At 34.7% G+C, this 23,906-nt stretch overlaps 1 protein-coding gene across 2 annotated transcripts in view; it reads right to left on the reverse strand.

The window, feature by feature from the left end:
• STK31 (serine/threonine kinase 31) overlaps nt 1-23,906 on the reverse strand; it is an 88,794-nt gene that overhangs the window by 24,487 nt on the left and 40,401 nt on the right. For both annotated transcript variants that reach the window (XM_032305853.1, XM_032305852.1), the window contains exons 12-22: nt 18,985-19,164; nt 17,075-17,191; nt 14,956-15,075; nt 13,544-13,675; nt 12,005-12,106; nt 9,909-9,989; nt 8,158-8,283; nt 7,241-7,366; nt 6,971-7,057; nt 6,115-6,264; nt 2,306-2,428 (exon numbers count right to left, since the gene is read on the reverse strand). In XM_032305853.1, coding sequence (XP_032161744.1) covers nt 2,306-2,428; nt 6,115-6,264; nt 6,971-7,057; nt 7,241-7,366; nt 8,158-8,283; nt 9,909-9,989; nt 12,005-12,106; nt 13,544-13,675; nt 14,956-15,075; nt 17,075-17,191; nt 18,985-19,164 — 1,344 coding nt within the window. The remainder of the gene's footprint in view (nt 1-2,305; nt 2,429-6,114; nt 6,265-6,970; nt 7,058-7,240; nt 7,367-8,157; nt 8,284-9,908; nt 9,990-12,004; nt 12,107-13,543; nt 13,676-14,955; nt 15,076-17,074; nt 17,192-18,984; nt 19,165-23,906) is intronic.

Below are 23,906 nucleotides of genomic sequence, written 5' to 3' on the forward strand. Positions count from 1 at the left end.
AGAGCCCAGATGTCCATCCACTGATGAATAAAGAAGATGTGGTATATATGTACAATGGAATATTACTCAGTTATCAAAAAAATGAAATCCTACCATTTGCAGTGATGTGAATAGAACTAAAGGGTATTATGCTTAACAAAGTCAATCAGAGAAAGACAAATATATGACTTCATGCATATGTGGAATTGAAGAAACAAAACAGATGAACACAGGGGAAGGGAAGGAAAAATAAAATAAGAAGTAATCAGACAGGTAGACAAATCCTAAGAGACTCTTAACTATAGAAAACAAACTGAGGATTACTGGATGGGAGGTGGGTAGAGAGAGATGGTGTAAGTGGGTGATGGGCATTAAGGAGAGCACTTGAAGTAATGAGCACTGAGTATTATATGTAACCAAGGAATCACTGAACTCTACCTCTGAAACTAACAATACAATATATGTTAATTAATTTATTAAAAAAATAAAGACTCCAGTTTTACATTTAAATCTAATATACATTTAGAGTTAATTTTTATAAATTGTGCAAGGATTAAGTCAGTTTATTTTTTATATGTAGATACCCAGTTGCTACAGCACCACTTGTTGAAGATGATCATTTTCCTCACAGAATTCCCTTGAAATCTTTGTCAAAAATCAACTGATCATATATTTCTACTATTTCTTCTACTTCTACTGTCTTTATGCTGTTCCATCATTCTGTATGTTCAACTTTACACCAACATCACAATGTTTGATTCATTATTATAATTTTATTAAGTCTTAAAATCAGGTAGTCTAAATTTTCAAAACTATTGTAGCTACCACAGTTTCTATATATTTTGATACAAAGTACACCTGATTGTCAATTACCATTTTTTTAAAAAAAGGCCTAGAATCATTTTTGTTGAAATTGTATTGAATCCATAGACCCATTTATCCCAGGGTCCTGGAATAGAGCCCCATGTCAGTCAGACTCCCTTCCCTGCTCAGTGGTCTCTCTTGCTCCCGCTGCCCCTCCCCCAGCTTATGCTCTTTCTCTCAAAAAAATAAAATCCAAAAAAAAAGAATTCACATCCATACAACATATACTCTTATAGTCCATGACCATTATGCAGCTCTCCATTTAATTATGTCTCCTTTAATCTCTCTCAACAATACATCATAGTTTCCAGGGTACAGATCTTGAACATTTTTTGTCATATTTATCCCTAAAAATTCCATATTTTTAATACCCATGTAAATGACTTTTTAATTTCAACTTCCTATCATTTGTTGCCAGTATATAGAAACCCAGCTAATTATACTGATTTTGCATCTTGAAACCTGGCTAAATTTGTTAACTCCAGTAGCTCTTAAGTACAGTCGTAAAGACTGCACATAATTAATTTCATCTTCAAATAAAAACAGCTTTACTTCTTTATTTTTAAACTGTATGCATTTTATTGCTTTTTGTTGCCTCATCATACTGGCTAAAACCAGGATCAGCAAACTATGGCCCGCATGCCAAATCTATGCCACTGCTTATCTGTGTACAGCCTATAATCCAAGAACAGTTTCATATTCTTAAATGTTTAAAAGAAAATTAAAGAATACTATTTCATGGCACATGAAAATTATATGAAATACAAATTTCAATGTCCATAAGTAAAGCTTTATTGGAACACAGCCATTCATTCATTTAAATGTATTTAGGGCTACTTTCCACAGTAGCAGAGACCATATGACTCCCAAAACCTAAAATATTTACCATCTGGCCTTTTAAAAAAAACTCTGCTGACACCTGGGCTAGAATCTCCAGTACAATGCTATGCAAAAGAAGTAAAAACAGACATTCCTTCCTTGTTAATACTTAATCCCTCATAATCTGTAGGAAGAGTAAATTTAAGCCATGGATAAAAAAGCAGCTACTAGGTTTATAGTGTAAGCAGGAACACTTACTCAAGGCTCATTTGACATTTATTTTCCACATATGCATGAGCTGTTTATAGATTAATATAGGACAAAATCATCTTTATTCTTAATCTTGACTTTAATAAAACTAACACGATAGCATGATAATGTAAAACATATATCAAGCCAATTGGTAGTAAATATACAATAGATGATAGAAGTATATAGTTTATGATAAGACTTTTTTTAAAAAGAGGAAAAAAAGTAATTTTCTACTAAATCTTTTTACTAAAATGCTACCACTGCTTTTTATCCAAAGCAATATGTTGAGGAAAACCCCTCACTTTATATACTCAAGTATATGTAAATATATTTGCGCACACTTATATATTTTTACATATGGCTAATTTATTTCAATTAAAAAATAACATACCCATAATAAAAGGCAGCCATAAGCATATAAGTCAGAACTTGGAGAAGCTGGCTTTCCCATTTTCAGTTCAGGTGATATCAAACTCAAGTCACCAACCACCATGTTCACTGAGGCTCGCTGACTCTACAAAAACAGTCAGTTAAATATTTTTTTAAGATTATTTATTTATTTATTTGACACAGAGAGAGAAAGCATAAGTAGGGAGCAAAATAGAGGGGGCAGCAAACAAAGGGAAAGGGAGAAGCAGGCTCCCCACCAGGCAGGGAGCCCAGTGCAGGACTGGATCCTAGGACCCTGGGATCATGACCTGAGCCAAAGTCAACACTTAACTGAGCCACCCAGGCACCCCACAGAGTTTAGTGGCAATACGGATGAGGTAAACTTCTGTGAAGTCCTCTGCATTTCATCAACACAAAAACAAATTCTTTTGAAATATTTCATTCTCTCTTGCTTTCAAATATTTTTACCTAATTTCTGCTATTATAAATTGCTCTTAAAATCAGGCTCATAAAATTAACAGTGAGACTTTGGTTACATTTCACATTACAGACTCAAGTAGATTCAAAACGAAGAAACACCAATTATTTAAACATTTGGAACCTCTTTCATTTCTTTTAAAGATTTTATTTATTTATTTATCTGACAGAGAGAGATACAGGGGGATAGAGAACACAAGCAGAGGGAGTGGGAGAGGGAGAAGCAGGCTTCCCATGGAGCAGGGAGCCCACTATGGGGATCGGTCCCAGGACCCTAGGATCATGACCTGAGTGGAAGGCAGACACTTATTGACTTACCCACCCTTTTAAAAATAAAGTTCAGAGGGGACAGAAGGAGTGCTCTTTTCTAATTTTGAAAATTCTAAATAGCTTTATATATATATATATATATATATATATATTTTTTTTTTGGACAGAGAGAGAGATCACAAGTAGGCAGAGAGGCAGGCAGAGAGAGAGGAGCAAGCAGGCTCCCTGCTGAGCAGAGAGCCTGATGCCAATGCCGGGCTTAATCCCAGGACCCTGAGATCATGACCTAAACTGAAGGCAGAGGCTTTAACCCACTAAGCCACCCAGGCGCCCCTCTAAATAGCTTTTTTAAAAACTGGAAGTCTACAATGTAGTTTCCTTCCTTAATGATCATTTTCTAAGTATACCATTTCTTATGTGTCAAAAGATCAGTGATAAGAACATGAAACCTGTATATTCAGAGACACCTTGGCTGCAATTCCCACTCTCCCATTTTTCTTCGTGTATGACCTTGGGTTTTAACCTCTTTGAGTCTAAATTAACTGTAAAATGGAAATAATACCTATCTTACAGAGTTACTCTAAAAATAAAGGTAATTAGCACAATAATTACCTAGTACATATCACTAAGAGTTAATTATCTCTTCTCCCACTACCTTTATCCTTGCTTCCCACAGTGTGGTCAAGAGTCCTGTGGCTAAAGCATCACCTGAGACCTTGTTAGAAATGCAAAATCTCCCCCAGAAATGCTAAATAAAAATCTGCATATTAACAAGATCCTAGATGATTCATATGCATTGTAAAGTAAGAAAAGCAATGATCTTGATAACAGACTATCTTTCAAATTTTTCTTCTTCATTAATACTTCAGTCTCAAAGCAGTATGAAAAGAGTGGAGCAAAGATGAGTTTAATCAATATTTCAGAGTAAATGATTTTAAATGAAGATTAAAACAATATTTGGGAGAGAGTAACAGTTGACAAGTAAGTATAAAAGAGGAAAAATAATTCTTGGAGTAGTCATGATATGCATAGTTGTGCAAATGGAATGCTCAAAAAGTAAACTAACCAGGATCCCTAAGAGCTGAGAACTTTTTAAACTCCTAATTCGTCATTTTTCTTAGGACATTACCCTAATTTTCAAATAAATTAATACGATAAAAAATATTTCAATAAGTCTACTTTGTATAAATCTTTCTTAATCCAGCATTTCATTATAGTTTTACATTTTAATTTTCTCATCTTTTTCAGTTACCATATAAAAACCATTAAGACTACATATTTATACATATGTGGCATTACCCTATGACTTGCAAATTACCGAGGTATAAAGCAGTAAAGACTTATACTAGTCAAAAGGGAACTGCTCAAGTAAAAAGTTAGTAAGAATGTAGAGAAACTGAAATCCTTATATACTGCCGATGAAAATGTAAAAAATGGAACCACTTTGGAAAATAGTTTGGTTCCTCAAAAAGTGAAACACAGAGTTACCATATAGCAAAACAATTCCACTCCCAAGAGAAATGAAAACATATGTCCACACAAAAACTTGTATTCAAGGGGCGCCTGGGTGGCTCAGGTCATGATCCCGGGGTCCTGGGATCAAGCCCCACAACGGGCTCTCTGATCAGTGGGGAGCCTGCTTCCCTTCCTCTCTCTCTGCCTGCCTCTCTGCCTACTTGTGATTTGTCTGTCAAATTAATAAATAAAATCTTTAAAAAAAAAAAAACTTGTATTCTAATGATCACAACAGCATTATTCATAATAATCAAAAAGTAGAAACAACCCAGATGTCTAACAACTGATGAATGTAAAAACAAAATATGGTACACCCATACAAAAAAAATATTATTTGGGCATTTTTTAAAAAGAATGATGTTCAGATACATGCTAAGACACATGAACCTTGAAAATGTTATGCTAAATGAAATAAGCCAATCACAGAAGGCCACTTATTTTAAGATTCCATTTATAGGAAAGGTCCAGAATAGTAAAGCACAGAGACAGAAAGTATAGTTTCCAAAGGACTGAGTAGAGAAGAAAATGGGGAATGACTGCAAATTTGTATTGGGTTTCTTTTTTTGGGGTGGTAAAAATGTTCTGGAATTAGGTAGTGGTGATCAATACACAATTTTGTGAATATACTCAAAACTAGTACTGAATTGTACACATTATGTGAATTATACCTCAATAAAGCTGTTATTTTAAAAATGAAAACTGCTCCCATGCAATCATGTGTATTTTTAGTCTGCCCATTCCAACAACAACAACAAAAAATCACAGTATGCACTTCCATTGTCTAAAACCTCCTATCTTTAGGGGTGCCTGGGTGGCTCTGTCGGTTAAGCATCAGCTCAGGTCATAATCCCAGGGTCTTGAGATCAAGGCCCAGGTCGGGCTCCTTCCTCAGCAGGGAAGCCTGCTTCTCCCCCTCTTCCCCACTTGCTATCTCTGTCTCTTTCTCAAATAAATAAATAAAAATACATTTAAAGAAAAAAAAACAACTCTATCTTTTTTAATTGCCTCTTCTATGACACCAGATTAGCAGGTAACATAGTTGTACCATCATTTACACTAAATGGAAAAGTCCAAGGTTCCCAAGTTTCTAAAATTACCCCATTAATCAAAAATTAGCAGAGTATGTATATCTATATTTAATCTACTGGTAGGAGAGGGCACCAGCAGAAGGGGAGATTGGAGATGGCCACCGAGTTTTCCTTGCATATTTACAAGTAATTAAGTATTTCTTGATGATGATAAAATTATTAATCATTAGTATTGTCAGTATCATTGACTGTGATGTTAGGTTACTCCTAATACTTAAGAGTTAAAATATATAATGCACACAAACACCATATATATATATATATATATATATATGGCACAAATTTAGAAACTCTTGTTCTATCACCTAGCTGGTAATACTTGCTTACACTACATGACATTACATGCCTTAACAAAGACAAAAATCTTATAATAAATTACCATATCAAGTAAAAGGCTGAACTAATGTCTAATAATATTAAATGAGGTCCAGAACCTATTTGTAAAACCATAATACTTTACCACAGATTTGGTGAAGTCAAAATCTCCAACAATTCCTTGTTCACGATTCAAAGCAAATACATTGTTCTGATGAAGTGATCCATGAACTATGGCAGCCTTGTGCAATGTATGCAGGCCCTGGGCAACACCTTTCATGACCTTTAAAGCTTCCTACAGATAAGTACCCACAAAAGATGTCAGGAAGTTGTCAAATCATTTTAATACATGAACCTTTTCTTTAATTAAAAGACTTATCCAGAAGTGAATAAAGCTTCTTCCAAATGAAACTTTAATGTAAGAATACAGCATAGAGAAAAAACAGACCAGAAGCCCTCATCATGTAACATCATACACATATAACTTAAAACACTGCCGTCTCTAAGAAGACTTAGGTTATAAATAATGAGCATATAAAGCATGTAGAAAAGAGAGACTAAATAGTAATACCAGGTAAAAAGAATCAGGACATCCTCTATTTTTATTACTAATTCAAACTTACAATGCAAATTAAAGCTGTCACTTAAGCAATTATAATATCAAGTGCTATACTACACAATTTACATACAACACAGCTTAATGGTTATAAGCATGGGCTTTGGCACCAAAAGACCTAATTTCAATTCCTATTTCTAACTCTTGTTGAGGACCCTGTGCAAGTCACTTAATCTCTATAAGCCTCATTTTTCTCATCTGTATATAACAGGATAACTTATACCACAGGATTGAGGTGCTAATTATATAGCACACACACATATATATATATAGCATAATACCAGTCAAAATTTTACATAGTGTATAAAACATATAGTGCTGCCCTCTAACAATAGGGGTTATTTTCTCATTTAATATATACACAGAAATAGTGTTTTTTACTTACTTCTGAAGTTAAAGGCACACTGGCTTGAACAGCACTCAGGTTTGCCCTAGGATAGTATGGGACCATCAGATAAGCCATAGGATCAGACTAAAAGCAAAACAAAATGAAACTTAAAGTGAAAAATTCTTCAATGTCTTTTTAGTATACATCAATTATATGAGACAACTTTTTCTTTATGTTATAAAGAATGAACTACCTCTCTAAAGCTCAGAGTTAAAACATATTGTAAATAAAATGTTTTCCGCCAAGACATTAACATAAAAACTTTACCTTACACAAAAATAGGAATATCAATGGTAGTAACCCAGAGTCGTCTTTAGCGTCTCTCCATGCTCTGTGATAGGCGGCTGCTCTCTGAATCACCCTAGCTTCTGTGTCCACATCTACAGAATAGCCCTGGTACCAAAAAGAGAGATAACGGGAATTCCAACATTAAAAATCTTAATATAATTATACATCATTTCAACTTAAACATAGTGATTTTTATATAAGTTAAATCATATCTAATTTTATTTTTTAATTGTATACATAAGTACCTTTTCTATCTACCTTGAATGCTATAATTTAGAAAAGAAAGAACAATTCTACCTGTACCTTAATGTATGTTCTATAATGCATTGTCACTAGGGCCAAATTAATTACCCTATTATGATTAACGGTTTTCCAGCTCAATAAAGAAATCAAGGAATAGAAAATTGTATTGGCAAAACAGCTGAAATTTCAAAGACAATTTTAAGTAAAGCAAGAATTTTAAAAGGCTATTGGACAGAATGTAGTAAGTTCACCCAAAAAAGAAAAGCCCAAGTATCTTCTATTAAAGATACATATTATATTAGGGAAATGAGGGAAACTCTGAATTCAAAATAAGTTCTGGCAGCCAAACAGAAAACATAAGCACTGTGCCAGTCAACTCATATAATTTTTTATGCGGGAGGGAGAGATGGGAGGGAAGAGCAGAGGGAGAGGGAGAGAGAGAGAGTCTTACCCAATGTGGGGCTCAATCTCATGACCCGGAGATCATGACCTGAGCTGAAATCAAGAGTCCAATGCTTAACTGACTAAGCCATCAAGGCACCACTCAACTCATGTAATTTAAAAAACAAGCATGGATTTTCAATTTCCTGAAAAATAATACCACCACTCCCCTTATACTTCTGAATCTTCCAAAGGTCAGAACTTAATCGTACCTTTAAAAGAATTATCTGCCCATTAACCTCAGAACAAACCAAAGGGCGCTTGCTGCTAAGTTCCTTCATGGGCTCAGCATCAAGAAGATCCCGTTCCAAACTCATAGTAAGAAGACCACCAGAGTTCTAGACAAAAATTTTTGTTACAATTAAAGAAACCAAACCATCCCAGTACTTTTAAATCATTAACTTAATTAGTTACATGCTATGAAATGATATGGATATCATCAACCCTACTGGAGAAACCAGTAAATAAAAATACTAAAATCTTCTTAGTTTTTCAAGTTCCTGGTTCTTGAAGTCCTCTCACCCAAAGTGTAATCAACATACATTTAATGGCCACTACAGTTCTAGAACAAATTCTGAATATGACTGGGATTAACCAGATATATATCCCAAAAAACCCTGATGCTCAGCTGGAAGACTTTTATGTGTTTCCTAAAAATATTAAAATGAAGACAGACACAAAGAAGGTTGTAGAATGGGAATGAGAAATATAAAAATTATGACTACTATGAAGTAATTCTAACACCTCTGCCTCTGTTTGAAGTGGAATCCTTGGAAGTGAAAATGATTTTCAAGCATTTTAATTCTATTAGATATTTCTGCCACTTTTTAAAAGGAATAAATTTTTTGGATAAAACCTATCAACATTTTAGATCAAGGTAAATTTTATTGTGGTGTACTTTTAGCAAGAGGTGTTCTGAATTTGTTTTCTGGTTTTTATTTATGTGTGTTGTCAATATTATTTAAGTAAACCACAAAATACAATCAACCTACAAAGGTTTCCTGGGCATACATCACAGTCACACATCTTAAAATCATTAAAGGAGTCCATTAGCTATGATTAAAACATTTTATAATCTTTCATAATAAAGAGATCAGCACACTTCTAAAAACTAATTTTCAAGTCCTACACAGCACCACATACTTATTCATCCATCCTACATGAGTATCTAAGCTAAAATTAAATAACTGTGAAGAAAATCCCCCATTCTTTTTAAGTCTAGTCTGGAAAAATTTTACAGTAATTGCTTTACTATTTAAGGGGACTTTTAATCTTACATATTCATGAGTTCATAACTCTATGTATACAATCATTTCTGTACTATATTTAAGGTATTATCATGAACTTAATGACAATCTTAAGGAATAGATCTTTCATCTAGTCCCTTATCCTTAGCAGGCAATATAAAACAAAGAGCTAACAGATTCCGCCCTGAGAGCCAGAGCTTACCATCCTGCTCCATATAGGCCTTTTGCCCAAAACACTGATCTCCCAGGCTTTGAATCCTGCCTGCCTAAAAAACTATGCCCATGTCAACATCTCTACTTAACCAAATTTCTAGAATTCTTTCCCAGCCTGCTTTAACTTAAAAGATATATTCTGCTTTAATTCTTCATGACTGGCAGTGTCCTGCTTTTATTCTAACTCTTGAAATAATAGCTAAAATTGCTTTATCATTTCAAAAAGTAAATACCTCTAATTCAAATAAGTGTCATGCAATGTACTGAATAGCTATGAGGAAAAGAGAAAAGAGAGAAAGAGATGCCAATTAATATAGACGTTAGAATACAATACACTAATACTAACGATAGTCTTGAGGAAAAGCTATAACAATACCCAGAAACAATTCATCAGGAACATCTTCATAGTAAGGATAGCATAAATTTAACACTGGCACACAATTTAATATCTTTGCTTTTCAACTCTCTACAGAGTAATAATTCTCAGGGGTAACAAAGCTTACCATGTACTTAAGTAACCCTATTTCAGGATAAAGCAGAGGCAGCTCAGGGAACCATTTCTGTACCAAGCTATTCAGCTTCTCCTAAATTTAAAAAATATTTTTATTATAAATCAACATATATTCAATTATGACATGTTGCCCTTCAAGAAAAAATAAGATACCAGTATCTCTCTTACTATAAATCTAACAAAATACACAAGCTAATAAAATATAAAACCTATTAAGATACATAATCACTGATTTTCCCTTCTACTTCAAGAAATATCAAATGAAAACCAAGAGTCATCTTGGGTCAAAGTTACCATCTCACTAACAGAAGAAAAAGAAAATTTTTTAAAAAGATTTTATTTATTTATGACAAGAGACCGCAAGAGAGGGAACATAAGCACAGGGGAGCTGGAGAGGGAGAAACAGGCTCCCTGCTGAGCTGGGAGCCCATATGTGGGCCCTATTCCAGAACCCTGGGATCATGACCCGAGCCGAAGGCAGATGTTTAGTTGACTGAACCACCCAGGCCCAGGCACCCCCAGAAGAAAAATTTAATTATCAATTTTATCTTGGTATACATATATAGGCACAGAACCTTGCCTAAGATCAAAGTATACACACACTTCCAAGCTAAAATGAAAATGTGTGTTGATAACATCAATCTGCATCATAAAATTGTCATTTCTCAAAATACTAAGAACACACTGACATTTTTAAAATAGTAACTATTTCATTTAGGAGGGAAAGAAATCATAAAAGCCTTGAAAGCAAAAACAAATATGCAGCTCTACAAAAGCCACTTTGAAGTAAATGTGAAAACTGAGGATCCTTAAGAAAGTCTTTTGTCACATTTATTAAGTAAAACTTCTAGATACTTGTCAACTCACTGGAACACTGGAAGATAACTATTTATCCAAGGTGCAAAAGGTGAATAACTAAGCACACACAGATGAATTTGCTAAATAAAACATAACACTTAGAATGTCTATTATTTTATTTAAATTCAATTAATTAACATATAGCATATTACTACTTTCAGAGGAAGAATTCAGTGATTCATCAGCTGCGTATAACACCCAGCACTCATTACATCAAGTGCCCTCCTTAATGCCCATCACTCACCCACTTCAACCCCTGAGGCACCCTACCTCCAGCAACCCTGTTTGTTTCCTATAGTTAAGAGTCTCCTATGGCTTGTCTCCCTCTCAGATTGCCTATTATTTTCACGGTATTTTTATTATTCCAAGCAGTGCCTACCTTACTTGTTCCCCCTTAACATTCCTGAAACATAAAATATTATATTCTTTCCATTTTATTTATTTGTTTATTTGATAAAGACAGGTTGCACATACAAGCAAGGAGGGGAAGGATAGGGAGAGAAAGAATCCCAAGCAGGCTCCACACCCAGTGCAGAGCCTGATGAAGAGCTTGATCTCACAACCCTGAGATCATAACCTGAGCTGAAATCGTTAATCCTAACGTTCAACAGACTGAGCAACCCAGGCGCCTCATATTCTTTCCCTTTTAAAGAGAAAATACACTGACAAACTCTCCCAAGGTCACAAGACATTAGCATAAAAGTGGAGACTTAAAGATGTAACTTCCCCCCAAAATTCAGGTGGTTGCACTTTGTTATATTCTTCAACTAAATTCTGTCACCGCATTAATGTTTTCATTGCAGCATTAGGTTAAAACAGTGCTGATTTAGATTTTATTAAAGGAAAAAATCTTTAGCTCTGTGTGAAAGAGAAATCAAGCAGTACGTAAAAGTATGTTTGTGCTATAATCTCCTCTTGTGAAAACAGGCAGAAAAAAGGCTAAAAGAAGTTAAGTGAAAAGTTCATAGTGACTACTACTATTATAAAGGAATGGAAAAGTTATGGGTGTTATTTTTATTCTTTATAATTTTCTATAATTTCCACATTTGGTACAATGGTTATAAATTATCATCAGAAATTAATTTCTAAATTCACATTAACATTACTATGCAAACATAACTATGCTAGTATAATCTCCAGCCTTATTAGAGTCCACTTCATGAAATAGATACATGAATTCAATTTCTACAGTAAATACTAATTCAAAACTTCAAAGAATTAAATACTTACATATTCCTCCCGCTCACGATAAATTTCTTGAAAGACGCTATTGCGCAACTGAGTTATTTCTTGTTTTATTTTCTCAATTTCAGATCCATCATGGTCATCCGACTTAAATCAGACAGGAAAAAGTGACCTTATAAGCTTATTAAAGTGGACTGAAAACAAGTCTTCCTAGTAAGAATGCAACTTCTATAGCAAATCACTCTGATTTCTATGTATCCTTCTGTATCTAGCAGATAAAAGACCCTCATAACAGTTAACTTTATTCTAACACTGACTGTTCCCAAACCTCAAAAAGGAATAAAAATTAAAGACATAAAATCAACACAGATATTTCTTGTCTCTTAATTTGCTGTAGATTTTCTCTAAGATGACCAACTGCCAACATAAAGTAAATGTCAAGAACACAAACCAGTAGGAATGAAGAAAATACAACTAAATTCCCTGGAATTCTCTTCTGCAATAGATTTGGTTTAAAAAAAAAAAAAAAAAGAGGGGTGTCTGGGTGGCTCAGTGGGTTGGAGCCTCTGCCTTCAGCTTAGGTCATGATCCCAGGGTCCTGGGATCGAGCCCCGCATTGGGCTCTCTGCTTAGCAGGGAGCCTGCTTCTTCTTCTCTCTCTCTCTCTGCCTGCCTCTCTGCCTACTTGTGATCTCTGCCTGTCAAATAAATAAACAAAATTTAAAAAAAAAAAAAAAGAGTAAATGTATGGTGTGTTTATTAGAGGAAAAACAATGTAGACCTCAAAAAGACTCCTTAAAACTCCAGCAGTAATTAATAAGCCACCTTAAAAAGTATAAATGTTTTCTATTTTGTATATCTTCAAAAGTTAAAAAACTAAACTAAAAAAGACCCCATTCCCCACAGTCCAGAATAGGATAAAAAACTAGGAAAATATTAAGCCATTAAACTAGTTTCATTCCAAGTCCAATTAAGTACTGAAGAGGAAGAGTCAACTCAAGTTGAATTAAGACGTAATGCGGATTTCTTTTGTTCATAAATCAGTCCTCAAGGGAACATAAAGAATTACCAGTTTATTCAGTTTCAAACTGAAAGAAGAAGGTTAGTCCAGATTAGGGTGTCTGAATTTTTCCAGTTCTATTATCGTATGCAAACAACTTAGAATACTTAGGAAGAATAGTATGTCCAGCCATTAAAAAGAGAGCTAACAAAGAACATCATGATCTTAAAAATACTTTATGAAAAAATTCTACTTTTAGGGGAATACCTTGCATGTAATAGTTTGTATTGTATTAAGTATTATAACAGTCTAAACCAAAAGATTTTTAAACTGTTCTAAAATATTTGTTACTAAAAATAAAGGCAGCCATGTAAAACATTTTCATAGAACATTTAATGATATGGTAAAATGTTTACACTATTAATTTAATAATCTTATTTATATACACAGAAAAAAGATAAATATATAAAACAAAATGTAAATATAATTCTCCTATTTTAAAGAATGTATTTATGCATTATTTTCAGGGAGCAGAGTAAAATCAGGTACACATGGAATTTCATAAGAACAAAGTGTTTCCTTACCTCTTCCAAATTATTCTTCTCAACTAGTTTCCATCTCAGTCGAGCTTTTAAGTTTTTCAGTGTCTTTTTAATGGACAACAAGTGATCCACATTGGGGCTCTTATTGAAACATTCGATAATCTGCTTCTTAAACTAAGTAAGAAAAAAAGTTATTGTATTTTCAAAACACAGAAAACAATATTTATTAAAATCACTTACTGACCATTTCTTATTTCTCTATGAAGATTCAACTACTATTTACTAAGTTCGGATTGAAATAAGAAATTCTACAATTCTCAAAAAGACAATCTACTAACTGATTTCTTAGTTATCAATATTTCTATTCAGGAGAATATAAATCCCAGAAATCAGAGTAGCAAAGGTAAGGGAAATATTTCAAGATGAGAGCTATAGTGAGACATCTTTGTTAGATATGATGCAAACTGAATTACTAGTGAGGATATAACCTAAAATTATCTTCCCCAAAGTAGTGTGACAATATGTATCAATTTTAACAACACTGATTCCTTTTGACTTAGTAACTAACAATTTTTAGGAATCTGAGAAACACAAAATTATGAATAAAGATTATGTACAGTCTTATTTATGGTTAAAAATAATTAGAATAACCTTAACTTCTAACACAGATGAAGATTAAATAATATTGTATATCTATGCAAGTGATGATGCATTAGTTGCTCAAAATGAAAGTATAGAAGAATCACTAATCACATGGGATAGTATTCATAATATACCACTAAATGAAGAAATATTTTCAAAACCATTTACAAAACAATGCAATGCACATGATATATGTACATATATATATGTCACCATCCAAAAAGAAAATACTCTGAAACTAGCCCTGAGTATCTACTTCTTAGGCTAAGAGGATTATAATCAATGTTTTTATTTCTTCTTATTTTTCTGCATTTAGCAAATTTTCTACTGTAAACCTGTATAGGCATAAAGATAATGATAGTAGAGATGAGGCTTTTTTTTTTTTTAAAGATTTATTTATTTATTTTAGAGAAAGAGAAAGCAAGAGGGGCAGAGGAAGAGCAAGAGAGAATCCCAAGCAGACTCTGCTGAGAGTAGAGCCCAATGGGGGGCCTCCATCCTAAGACGCCAAAATAATGACCCAAGTCGAAATTAAAAGCCAGACACTCAACCAACTGCGATACCCAGGTGTCCCAGTAAAGATTAGGTTTTGAAGAACACAATCCAAAAATGCAATATATTTTTATCAATTAAACCACTATTTTCACTGTGGGGTGAATTTAATTACACATCAGCTAACTATACTGTTCTTCTAGCAATAATAAATAATTAGTTACATATACACTGGGTATTAAACTAGTTGAGAAAAATTTAAGTATTAAAAAATCCATAGCATCAATATAAAAGACCTAAAAAATAAAGCATAATCCAACCTCAATACTGTCCTTGTACTTGGATTGTACTGTAGCAATAAGCCTTTCCTCTGAACGGATCTTTTGTAGTACTTGACTATATGTATTTAAAATGACCTCCTTGTCCTCATCACCTTGTTCCTAAGTGAAATAAATCATACACATGGAATTATTCACAAAAGAGTATCCAAAATAATTTAAACCTCCAATAACAATGAACAAACTTTTTTAAGAAATGCCTTTTAAAATTTCTATTTTTTTCCAAAGTATCTTTTTTTAAGATTTTATTTATTTGACAGAAAGAGAGACAATGAGAGAAGGAAAACAAGCAGGAAGAGTGGGAGAGGAGAAGCAGGTTTTCCACAGAGCAAGGAGCCTGACACCTGGCTCCATCCCAGACCCTGGGATCATGACCTAAGCCAAAGGCAGAACTTACTGACTGAGCCACCTAGGCGCTCCCAAAGTATTTCTTAAACACATCTTTTTCTAGATAGAAGAGACACTGATGTGAAAGATGTTCATATGGAAAATTTTGCTCCCCTTACGTCATTATTCCTACAGCTTTCTAGACTAGTATTAAAGGAAATCAAGGATAACACTACACTAAATTTAAGAACCAAACAACACAAAGAACTTCAACATTTTATTTTTAGAAATCATCTATTAACAACCACTTCTAAAATCAAGTCTGGGGGCACCTGGGTGGCTCAGTGGGTTAAAGCCTCTGCCTTAAGCTCAGGTCATCATCTCAGGGTCCTGGGATCGAGCCCCATATCAGGCTCAGGGAGCCTGTTTCCTCTCTCTCTGCCTGCCTCTCTCCCTCCTTGTGATCTCTCTCTGTCAAATAAATAAATAAAATCTTTTAAAATCAAGTCTGACAAAGAGATACAAACTTCCAGCTATAGAATAAATAAGTCATGGAGATGAAAAGTACAGCACAGAGAACATCGTCAATAATATTTTAACAGTCCTGCAAGGTAACTGACACTGACTAAGATTATCCTGGTGAGCACTGAATAATGTATAGAAACGTCAAATTACTATGTTGTACACCTGAAATTAATGCAACATTGTATGTTAATCATATTTCAGCAATAAAAAAATAAAATCTGACTAAACCATCTAAATACTATTAAAAATAGACTATTTTAAAATAGGGAAATACAGAAACATATATATATTTTTCAATGCCAACCTGAATAAAACTGCAAGAGGTAAAAAGAAACAAGTAAAAGGAACAATATAACCAATGAGATTTTGGTAAACAGCCTGAAAAACTGGGAAAGAGTCTCATTGAGCAATAATAACATTACAAAATGCTCTTTGGAAGAACTACACTAATTTTTAACTTGGCATGACAGTAGAAAACATACACAGAACAGAAAGGGAACTACTAATCGGTCTTATATATACACTTCCAAAGCTCTTTCAGATTTTATTTTAATTTTTCACAAATTCTGAAGTCTTTTCTTACAATCATTGGGTATGATGGACTGAAGAATCAAATGACACAGAAAGCTAACACACTCGAATTAAGAGGAGTTTTGCTGGAATTAAATGTTAAGTTTAATTTTTTTAATGTGAAATGTCCTATTAAAATGAAAATATCAGGAGATGGGTATTAAGAAGGGCACTTGTTATGATGAGCACTGGATGTTATATATAAGTGATGAATCACTAAATTCTACTCCTATAAGCACTTATTACACTACATGTTAACTAATAAGAATTTGAATTAAAATTTGGAAGAGAAAAAAAAAGAAAGTACACATCATTTAACAAAGTGATGGTTACCAGAAGAAAAGGGGGTGTGGGAATGGATTAAATAGGTGATGGGGATTAAGGAGTGCACCTGTCAAGAGGAGCACAGGATGATGTATAGAAGTGCCGAATTAACTGTACTGTACATCTGAAACTAATATAACATGATGTTAACTGTCATTAAAATAGAAACTTTAAAAAATGAAATTATCACTCTGTGAAAGAATAAAAATTTGCATTGTGCTTAGATTAGAACTTGACAATGTTACTATTTCATATAGGTCTATAAGAGGAAACCTAAAATCAGTCTTCATGCTTTCTAATTAGCAAGAAAAACCGTATTGCTTCAAAGGAAGTAGTAAAGAATATCAATACTCACAATCAGAGATATCTCCAGCTCTTTGCAGATACTTGACTCAGTCTTCTCTAGGATTTCATCAAGACTACTGATTGTGTCTTCAGAAGTTTGTGATTCTTCCACAGAGAGATCAAAAGCCTCATTTGCAAAAAATTAAAACATGAAAGTATATCATTTAATTATTTTCTATTAGTGTTGTGTTGTTATACCTAGAGCAGAGCATTAGCCTATGCACTAGGCAATGTGAGAGAAGTAAGGACACACAAGAAAGATAAACTACTGCCCTCCCCAAACTTTCACATCAAAAAAGAAAAGGCGGGCGCCTGGGTGGCTCAGTGGGTTAAGCCGCTGCCTTCGGCTCAGGTCATGATCTCAGAGTCCTGGGATCGAGTCCCGCATCGGGCTCTCTGCTCAGCAGAGAGCCTGCTTCCTTCTCTCTCTCTCTCTGCCTGCCTCTCCATCTACTTGTGATTTCTCTCTGTCAAATAAATAAATAAAAATCTTAAAAAAGAAAAAGAAAAGGCATACACATATCACACACATAAAACACAGATTTTTTAACATAATCTGTGGCTTAGAGACATAAAAGGTAAAGTATGAAGAAGAAAAAAAAAAAAAAAAACAGAAACAAGACCAAGACTTTGTGAGGATAGTCAAAGAAAACAGTCTGACTAAAAGCTGGTAAGAAACTTAAATGTTCAGGTGAAAAGTTTAAATCTGATAGGTAGTAGGCAGACAATGTCAGCGCTCTTTAATAAAAAAGGCATATGATTATACTTGATATCTCATGATAAACTACTAAGTATTTAGGAATCTGGAGATAAAGATTAAACCCAGATGACTTCCACCTTATTAGGAAAACAAAGATATTTTCTATCAGGAAATAGACTTTATAATAAGAATTTTAGAATAAAATCATGGGCCTCAATTATAATACAGAACATAAAAGTCCTAAGCAGTCACTTTGATTTTAGAGATAAGATATGTGACTAATATGGAGATCTGGATTAGGGAAACAGCTACGGAAATGAAAGAAAAGGAGAGAGCCATTCTAATCAACAACAAAAGACAACAAAGAAATAATTAATGTTAATATGTCCATTAAAAAGTACCAAAATGAAAAGCTCTGAAGGTAGCTGAGAGATTAAAGACTTTTTTCCCCCAAAACAAAGCTAGAAATGCATATCTATAAACCATTCACACAGATAAATGACACCTCCCTTCCTGAGAAGGTTGTAAAGCAGACAGAAGAACAGAGAAAACAGAATCAGCAACAAAATGAGGCTGAAATTTAATTAGGATTCCAAGTATATTAATACAAAATTACATGCCCCCACAGCTTTTGGAAGATTACATGGTGTTTTTGTGATAATAAATAAGAACTAAGAATAATAATACACAAAACACCATTTCTAATGTTTAGTACCAAATGAGATTAGTATTCTCCATTTATGTTAGATATCTTTAAGATATTTAAGATATCTAAAACTTAAAAAACTTAAACACTGCCAATTAACATACTTTCAGCATGAGGAGCTGGCCAACTAATGTTAAAACACACATCTTGCTAAAAAAGAAGCTAAACAAAGAAGAAAGCTCTACTACCCTTTAAGCACATGTAAATACAATAAGACCCTTATCTCTACACTATAGCTATAGAAAATACACCACACTTGTAATAAATGCCAGTGATACTTTCTTATACCTATAAAGGCTTATGAAGCAGTTTTCCATATATGTTTCTAGAGAATAAAAATATGTAAATCCCTCACCCTTCTATTCGAGGCAACTTCCCCTCAATCCCTCTCTTCCTCTTCATTTCTCCTCCTCAAAATAGAAGTAAAATTACACTTGGAAAATTACTATAAAACCAATATTCCCTGCTTTACACTACAACACCAACACCAACACTGGGCAAGGGCTCTTATTACCTTCACAGTGTTCTGGAACCATGCTACGAGACGTTGTAGAGAAACCTCTGTTTCACTTCTAACACTGGTGAACTCCTCTCTTTTATCACACTTCCAGTCATAAAATTTCTTAAGTATTTCTTCAGAGTTTGTCCCTTCTTTGGCCTGTCCATATACTGCCTCTAAAGAGGTTGACAGATCCTATAGAAATATATTTGTTTGTTAAAGTTTATTAACTTCGTATTAGGATTCAAGCACCATATTAAAATCTGTGAGACAGAAAAGCAGTATGTTGAAACCCAATCCTTAAGAATCTTATAAATAAAACTTGGAAACATTAGATATGAAAATATAAAGCTACCTAGAAGGTGACTTATTTGGATTATAATAATAAAAGTTAGACAAATAATTCCAACTAAGGAAGTGACTGAATATATATATGAACTTAAAAAGCATTTTAGAAAGGACTAGAAGAGACAAGAGAGCCTAGTGGTGCTCTCTAGGAACAAAACTCTAGAAATGTCACTGAAACAAGGGGAAAACTTTAAAAAGATCCTAGAAATTTTTATCACAAAACTCTAAGAAACTCTTGGAAAGACAAGATAGCTGGTGCTTAGCAATGAGCAAGTCATGGCAAAGTGGAAGAAGGCATGTATTTACCACAGCAAAAATAATATGTGGGAAAAGGGAACCTTCTTCATACACCCTTCCCTCTCACACTGTAAAGCAGTAGCACAAAGCAAGAGGCAATGGACTTACACAAGTACAGTACAAGAACCTAAACGAGCCAAAAATTGATAACCTGTACCGAAAAAAAGTCAGCCATCCCCTAAGAATTTTCTTTTCTTCCCTTTTCCCCTGAATACCTGGTGGCATTTACACCCAAGGGTAGTAACCCCTGAAAAAGAGTAGTGGCTGAGGCAGAGGGACTGGAAGGTCCACTGAAAAGTAAGGTCATCTAGAATAAAAGCCTATAGGTAGTAGCTGAGTCCAAACTGTAACCCTAGAAGCTCTGAGTAACAACCCCATCCTATTCTCTAAACCCACCTGAAGTCTTTGAAGTTATATTCCAAGCTTTCACCCCTCTCTCAGAACCCTCTATCACCCTATCCCCTACCTACACAACAGCACAGAACCAAGATAGCTTACAGTTCTCCAAGGAAGTACGAGACCTTTGAAGGGGATACAGAGAAGGATGAAGTCCATGACTAACAGAAGAACTCTGAAAGGAATATAACAATATAAGTCACTTTATAAAAAGGAAGCAAAATCAAAGAACTCGAAATAAACATAACAAATACTCTCAACAAAAAGAAAGAATACTATGCAAAGGCTTTTGATCTTGATGAAGTCCCAAAAGTTCATTTTCCCTTTTGTTTCCTTTGCCTTTTGGGACATATCTTGAAAGAAGTTGCTGTGGCTGACGTCAAAGAGATTACTGCCTAAGTTCTCCTCTAGGACTTTGAGAGATTCCTGCCTCACACTGAGGTCTTTTATCCAGTTCAAGTTTATCTTTGTGTATGAAAGAAACTGAAGAAGACACAAAAAGATGGAAGACCATTCCATGCTCATGGATCAGAAGAATAAACATTGCTAAAATGCCTATACTGCTATACTGCCTAGACCAATCTATACTTTCAATGCCACCCCAATCAAAACTCCACCGGCATTTTTCAAAGAGCTGAAACAAACAATCCTAAAATTTGTATGGAACCAGAAAAGACCCCGAATTGCTAAGGAAATGTTGAAAAAGAAAAACAAAACTGGGGGCATCACATTACCTGATTTCAAGCTTTACTCCAAAGCTGTGATCACCAAGACAGCATGGTACTGACACAAAAACAGACACAGAGACCAATGGAACAGAGTAGAGAGCCCAGATATGGACCCTCAACTCTACAGTCAACTAATTTTTGGCAAAGCAGGAAAAAATATACAGTGGAAAAAAGACAGTCTCTTCAATAAATGGTGCTGGGAAAATTGGACAGCTATGTATAGAAGAATGAAACTCAGCCATTCTTTTACACCATGTGTTGGAGAGGGTGTGGAGAAAGGGGAACCCTCTTACACTCTTGGTGGCAACGCAAGTTGGTGCAGCCACTTTGGAAAACTGTGTGGAGATTCCTTAAGAAATTAAAAATAGAACTTCCCTATGATCCTGCAATTGCACTACTGGGTATTTATCCCAAAGATACTGATATAGTGAAAAGAAGGGCCATCTGTACCCCAATGTTCATAGCAGCAATGGCCACAGTTGCCAAACTGTGGAAAGAACCAAGATGTCCTTCAATGGACAAATGGATAAAGATATGGTCCATATACACAATGGAGTATTATGCCTCCATCAGAAACAATGAATAGCCAAATTTTGTATCAACATGGAAAGAACTGGACGAGATTATGCTGAATGAAATAAGTCAAGCAGAGAGAGTCAAGTGTCATATGGTTTCACTTACTTGAGAAGCATAAGGAATAACACAGAGGACATTGGGAGATGGAGAGGAGAAGTGAGTTGGGAGAACTTGGATGAGGAGAAAAACCATGAGAGACTGTGGACTCTGAGAAACAAACTGAGGGTTTTGGAGGGGAGAGGAGTGGGGAGGAGGTTGGGTGAGCCTGGTGGTGGCTATTATGGAGGGCATGTATTGCATGGAGCAATGGGTGTGGTGCATAAACAATGAATGCTGGAACACTGAAAAGATATAAAATAAAATAAAATGGGAGGGCGCCTGGGTGGCTCAGTGGGTTAAGCCGCTGCCTTCGGCTCAGGTCATGATCTCAGGGTCCTGGGATCGAGGCCCGCATCAGGCTCTCTGCTCAGCAGGGAGCCTGCTTCCCTCTCTCTCTCTCTGCCTGCCTCTCCATCTACTTGTGATTTCTCTCTGTCAAATAAATAAATAAAATCTTTAAAAAAAAAAAAAATGGGAAAAAAAGAAAGATTTAAAAAAAGAATACTGAAAACACAAGGCAAAATCAAGTACTTATAGACAATAACCAACTGAAAATATTAGGTATAAAAGAAATAATCTTTGAAATAAAGAATACAATGCATTCACTAAATGGCAAAAAGGATATAGCTAGAGAAATAATTAGTGAGCTAGATGATTAAGTCAAGGATTCCTCAGATCCCCCCAAAAAGACACAGAAAAGGATAAAGATAGAAAACATACAGGAACAATTAAAATATGTAGAGGATAGAAGAAATTTAAATGTACATCTAACAGAAGTCCCAGGATAAAAGACAAAGTAAATTGGGGAGAGAAGGGGTAGGAGAGAAGAAGGGATAATATCTTAAGAAATAATTATCAAATATTCCATAGAGTTAAAGAAAAATAGAAAATCTCAGACTGAATTGACTCAGATTAAATAGAAACTTCAGTGCAGATTAGGAACAAAGTCAAGAGAAAACATTAAAGTTTTCAGTGGAGGGAAAACGTCACAGAAGAACAAAAATCAGACTGGTAACAACTATGAGAAGAAGACAATGGATTATTATTGTCAAATTTTGAAAGAACAATGGACTTTGAATCAAATATTTTATAGCCAATGAAACAGCTGTTTAAAGTACGTAAATGCAATCAACTGTTTAAATGTTTAAATAAGATATACTGAGACAGGGGTGCCTAGGTGGTCAGTTAGTTAAGCATCTACCTTCGGCTCACATCATGATCCCAGAGTCCTTGCTGAGCAGGAAGTCTGCTTCTCCTCCCTGCCCGCCACCCCCCCCCATGCTGGATCGCTCACACTCTCTCTCAAATAAATAAATGTTATTAAAATTTTCAAAAAAAAAAAAGATATCCTGAGACACTTAATACTTTACAAAATCAACCACACAAAGAGCTCTTTGAAAGTACTCTTAGAGGGGGCACCTGGGTGGCTCAGTCAAATAAGCATCCAACTCTTAGTTCCGTCTCAGGCCATAATCTCATGAGTCATGACACTGAGCCCTATATCGGGCTCCAAGCTCAATGGGACTCTGCTTGAAAACCTCTCCCTCTGCCCCTCCCTCCACCCTCTCTCTCTCTCTCTCTCTCTCAAATAAATAAATAAATATTCAAGGGAATAAGGTACTTTGAGAAAATACTCCAATACACAGAGAAAACCAAAAGATATCCAACAATTTATCAAATAAGAATGAGAGAATAACTCTAAAGTTTGTTATCTGAATTATCATTTACAATACCTGTAACATTCTGTAACTAAAATCCTAAACAAGTGGTTAGCTGATTTTTAGGAGAGAAATACACAGCAAGAAGACACACCAAAGGCAGATGAGAATGTTCTAAGATATTAGTGGTATAAGGTAGGAAAGGCGGGAAAAAATAGAAACCATGACCAACAGAAACACAAAACAATTACAGAAATATGTTCTAATAAAACAGTAATTATAAACATATAAATCAAGTTACCCATCAAAAGACAAATTTATACATTAGCTTCTTTTAAAAAATGATCCATTAATATGTTGTCTAAGAAAGACATTCAATTTAAAATAAAGGGAGGGAGGAGTGCCTGGTGGCTTAGTAGGTTAAGCATCTGCCTTTGGCTCAGGTCATGATCCCAGGGTCCTGGGATCAAGCCCTGCATTGGGCTCCTTGTTCAGTGGGGAGCCTGTTTCTTCCTCTCCTTCTGCTGCTCCCCCTCACCCCTGCTGTGCACGCGCTTTCTCTCTCTCTGTCAGTTAAATAAATTAAAATCTTCTAAAAAATTTTAAAATAAAAAATAAGATAAAGGGAGGGAAAGAAGATAAAGCAAAAAATAGAGGCAGAAAAGGAATTTTTAAAGGAAACAATATTTTAATACCATGAAGGAAAAGTAAGGTCACATAATGGTTGAAAAGAAAACAGTTTAAAATACAAAACAGGGGTGGCTGGGTGGCTCAGTCGTTAAGTGTCTGCCTTCAGCTCAGGTCATGATCCCAGAGTCCTAGGATCGAGCCTTGC

The sequence above is a fragment of the Mustela erminea genome, chromosome 11 (genome assembly GCF_009829155.1).
Source record: "Mustela erminea isolate mMusErm1 chromosome 11, mMusErm1.Pri, whole genome shotgun sequence".
Taxonomy (NCBI): Eukaryota; Metazoa; Chordata; class Mammalia; order Carnivora; family Mustelidae; genus Mustela; species Mustela erminea.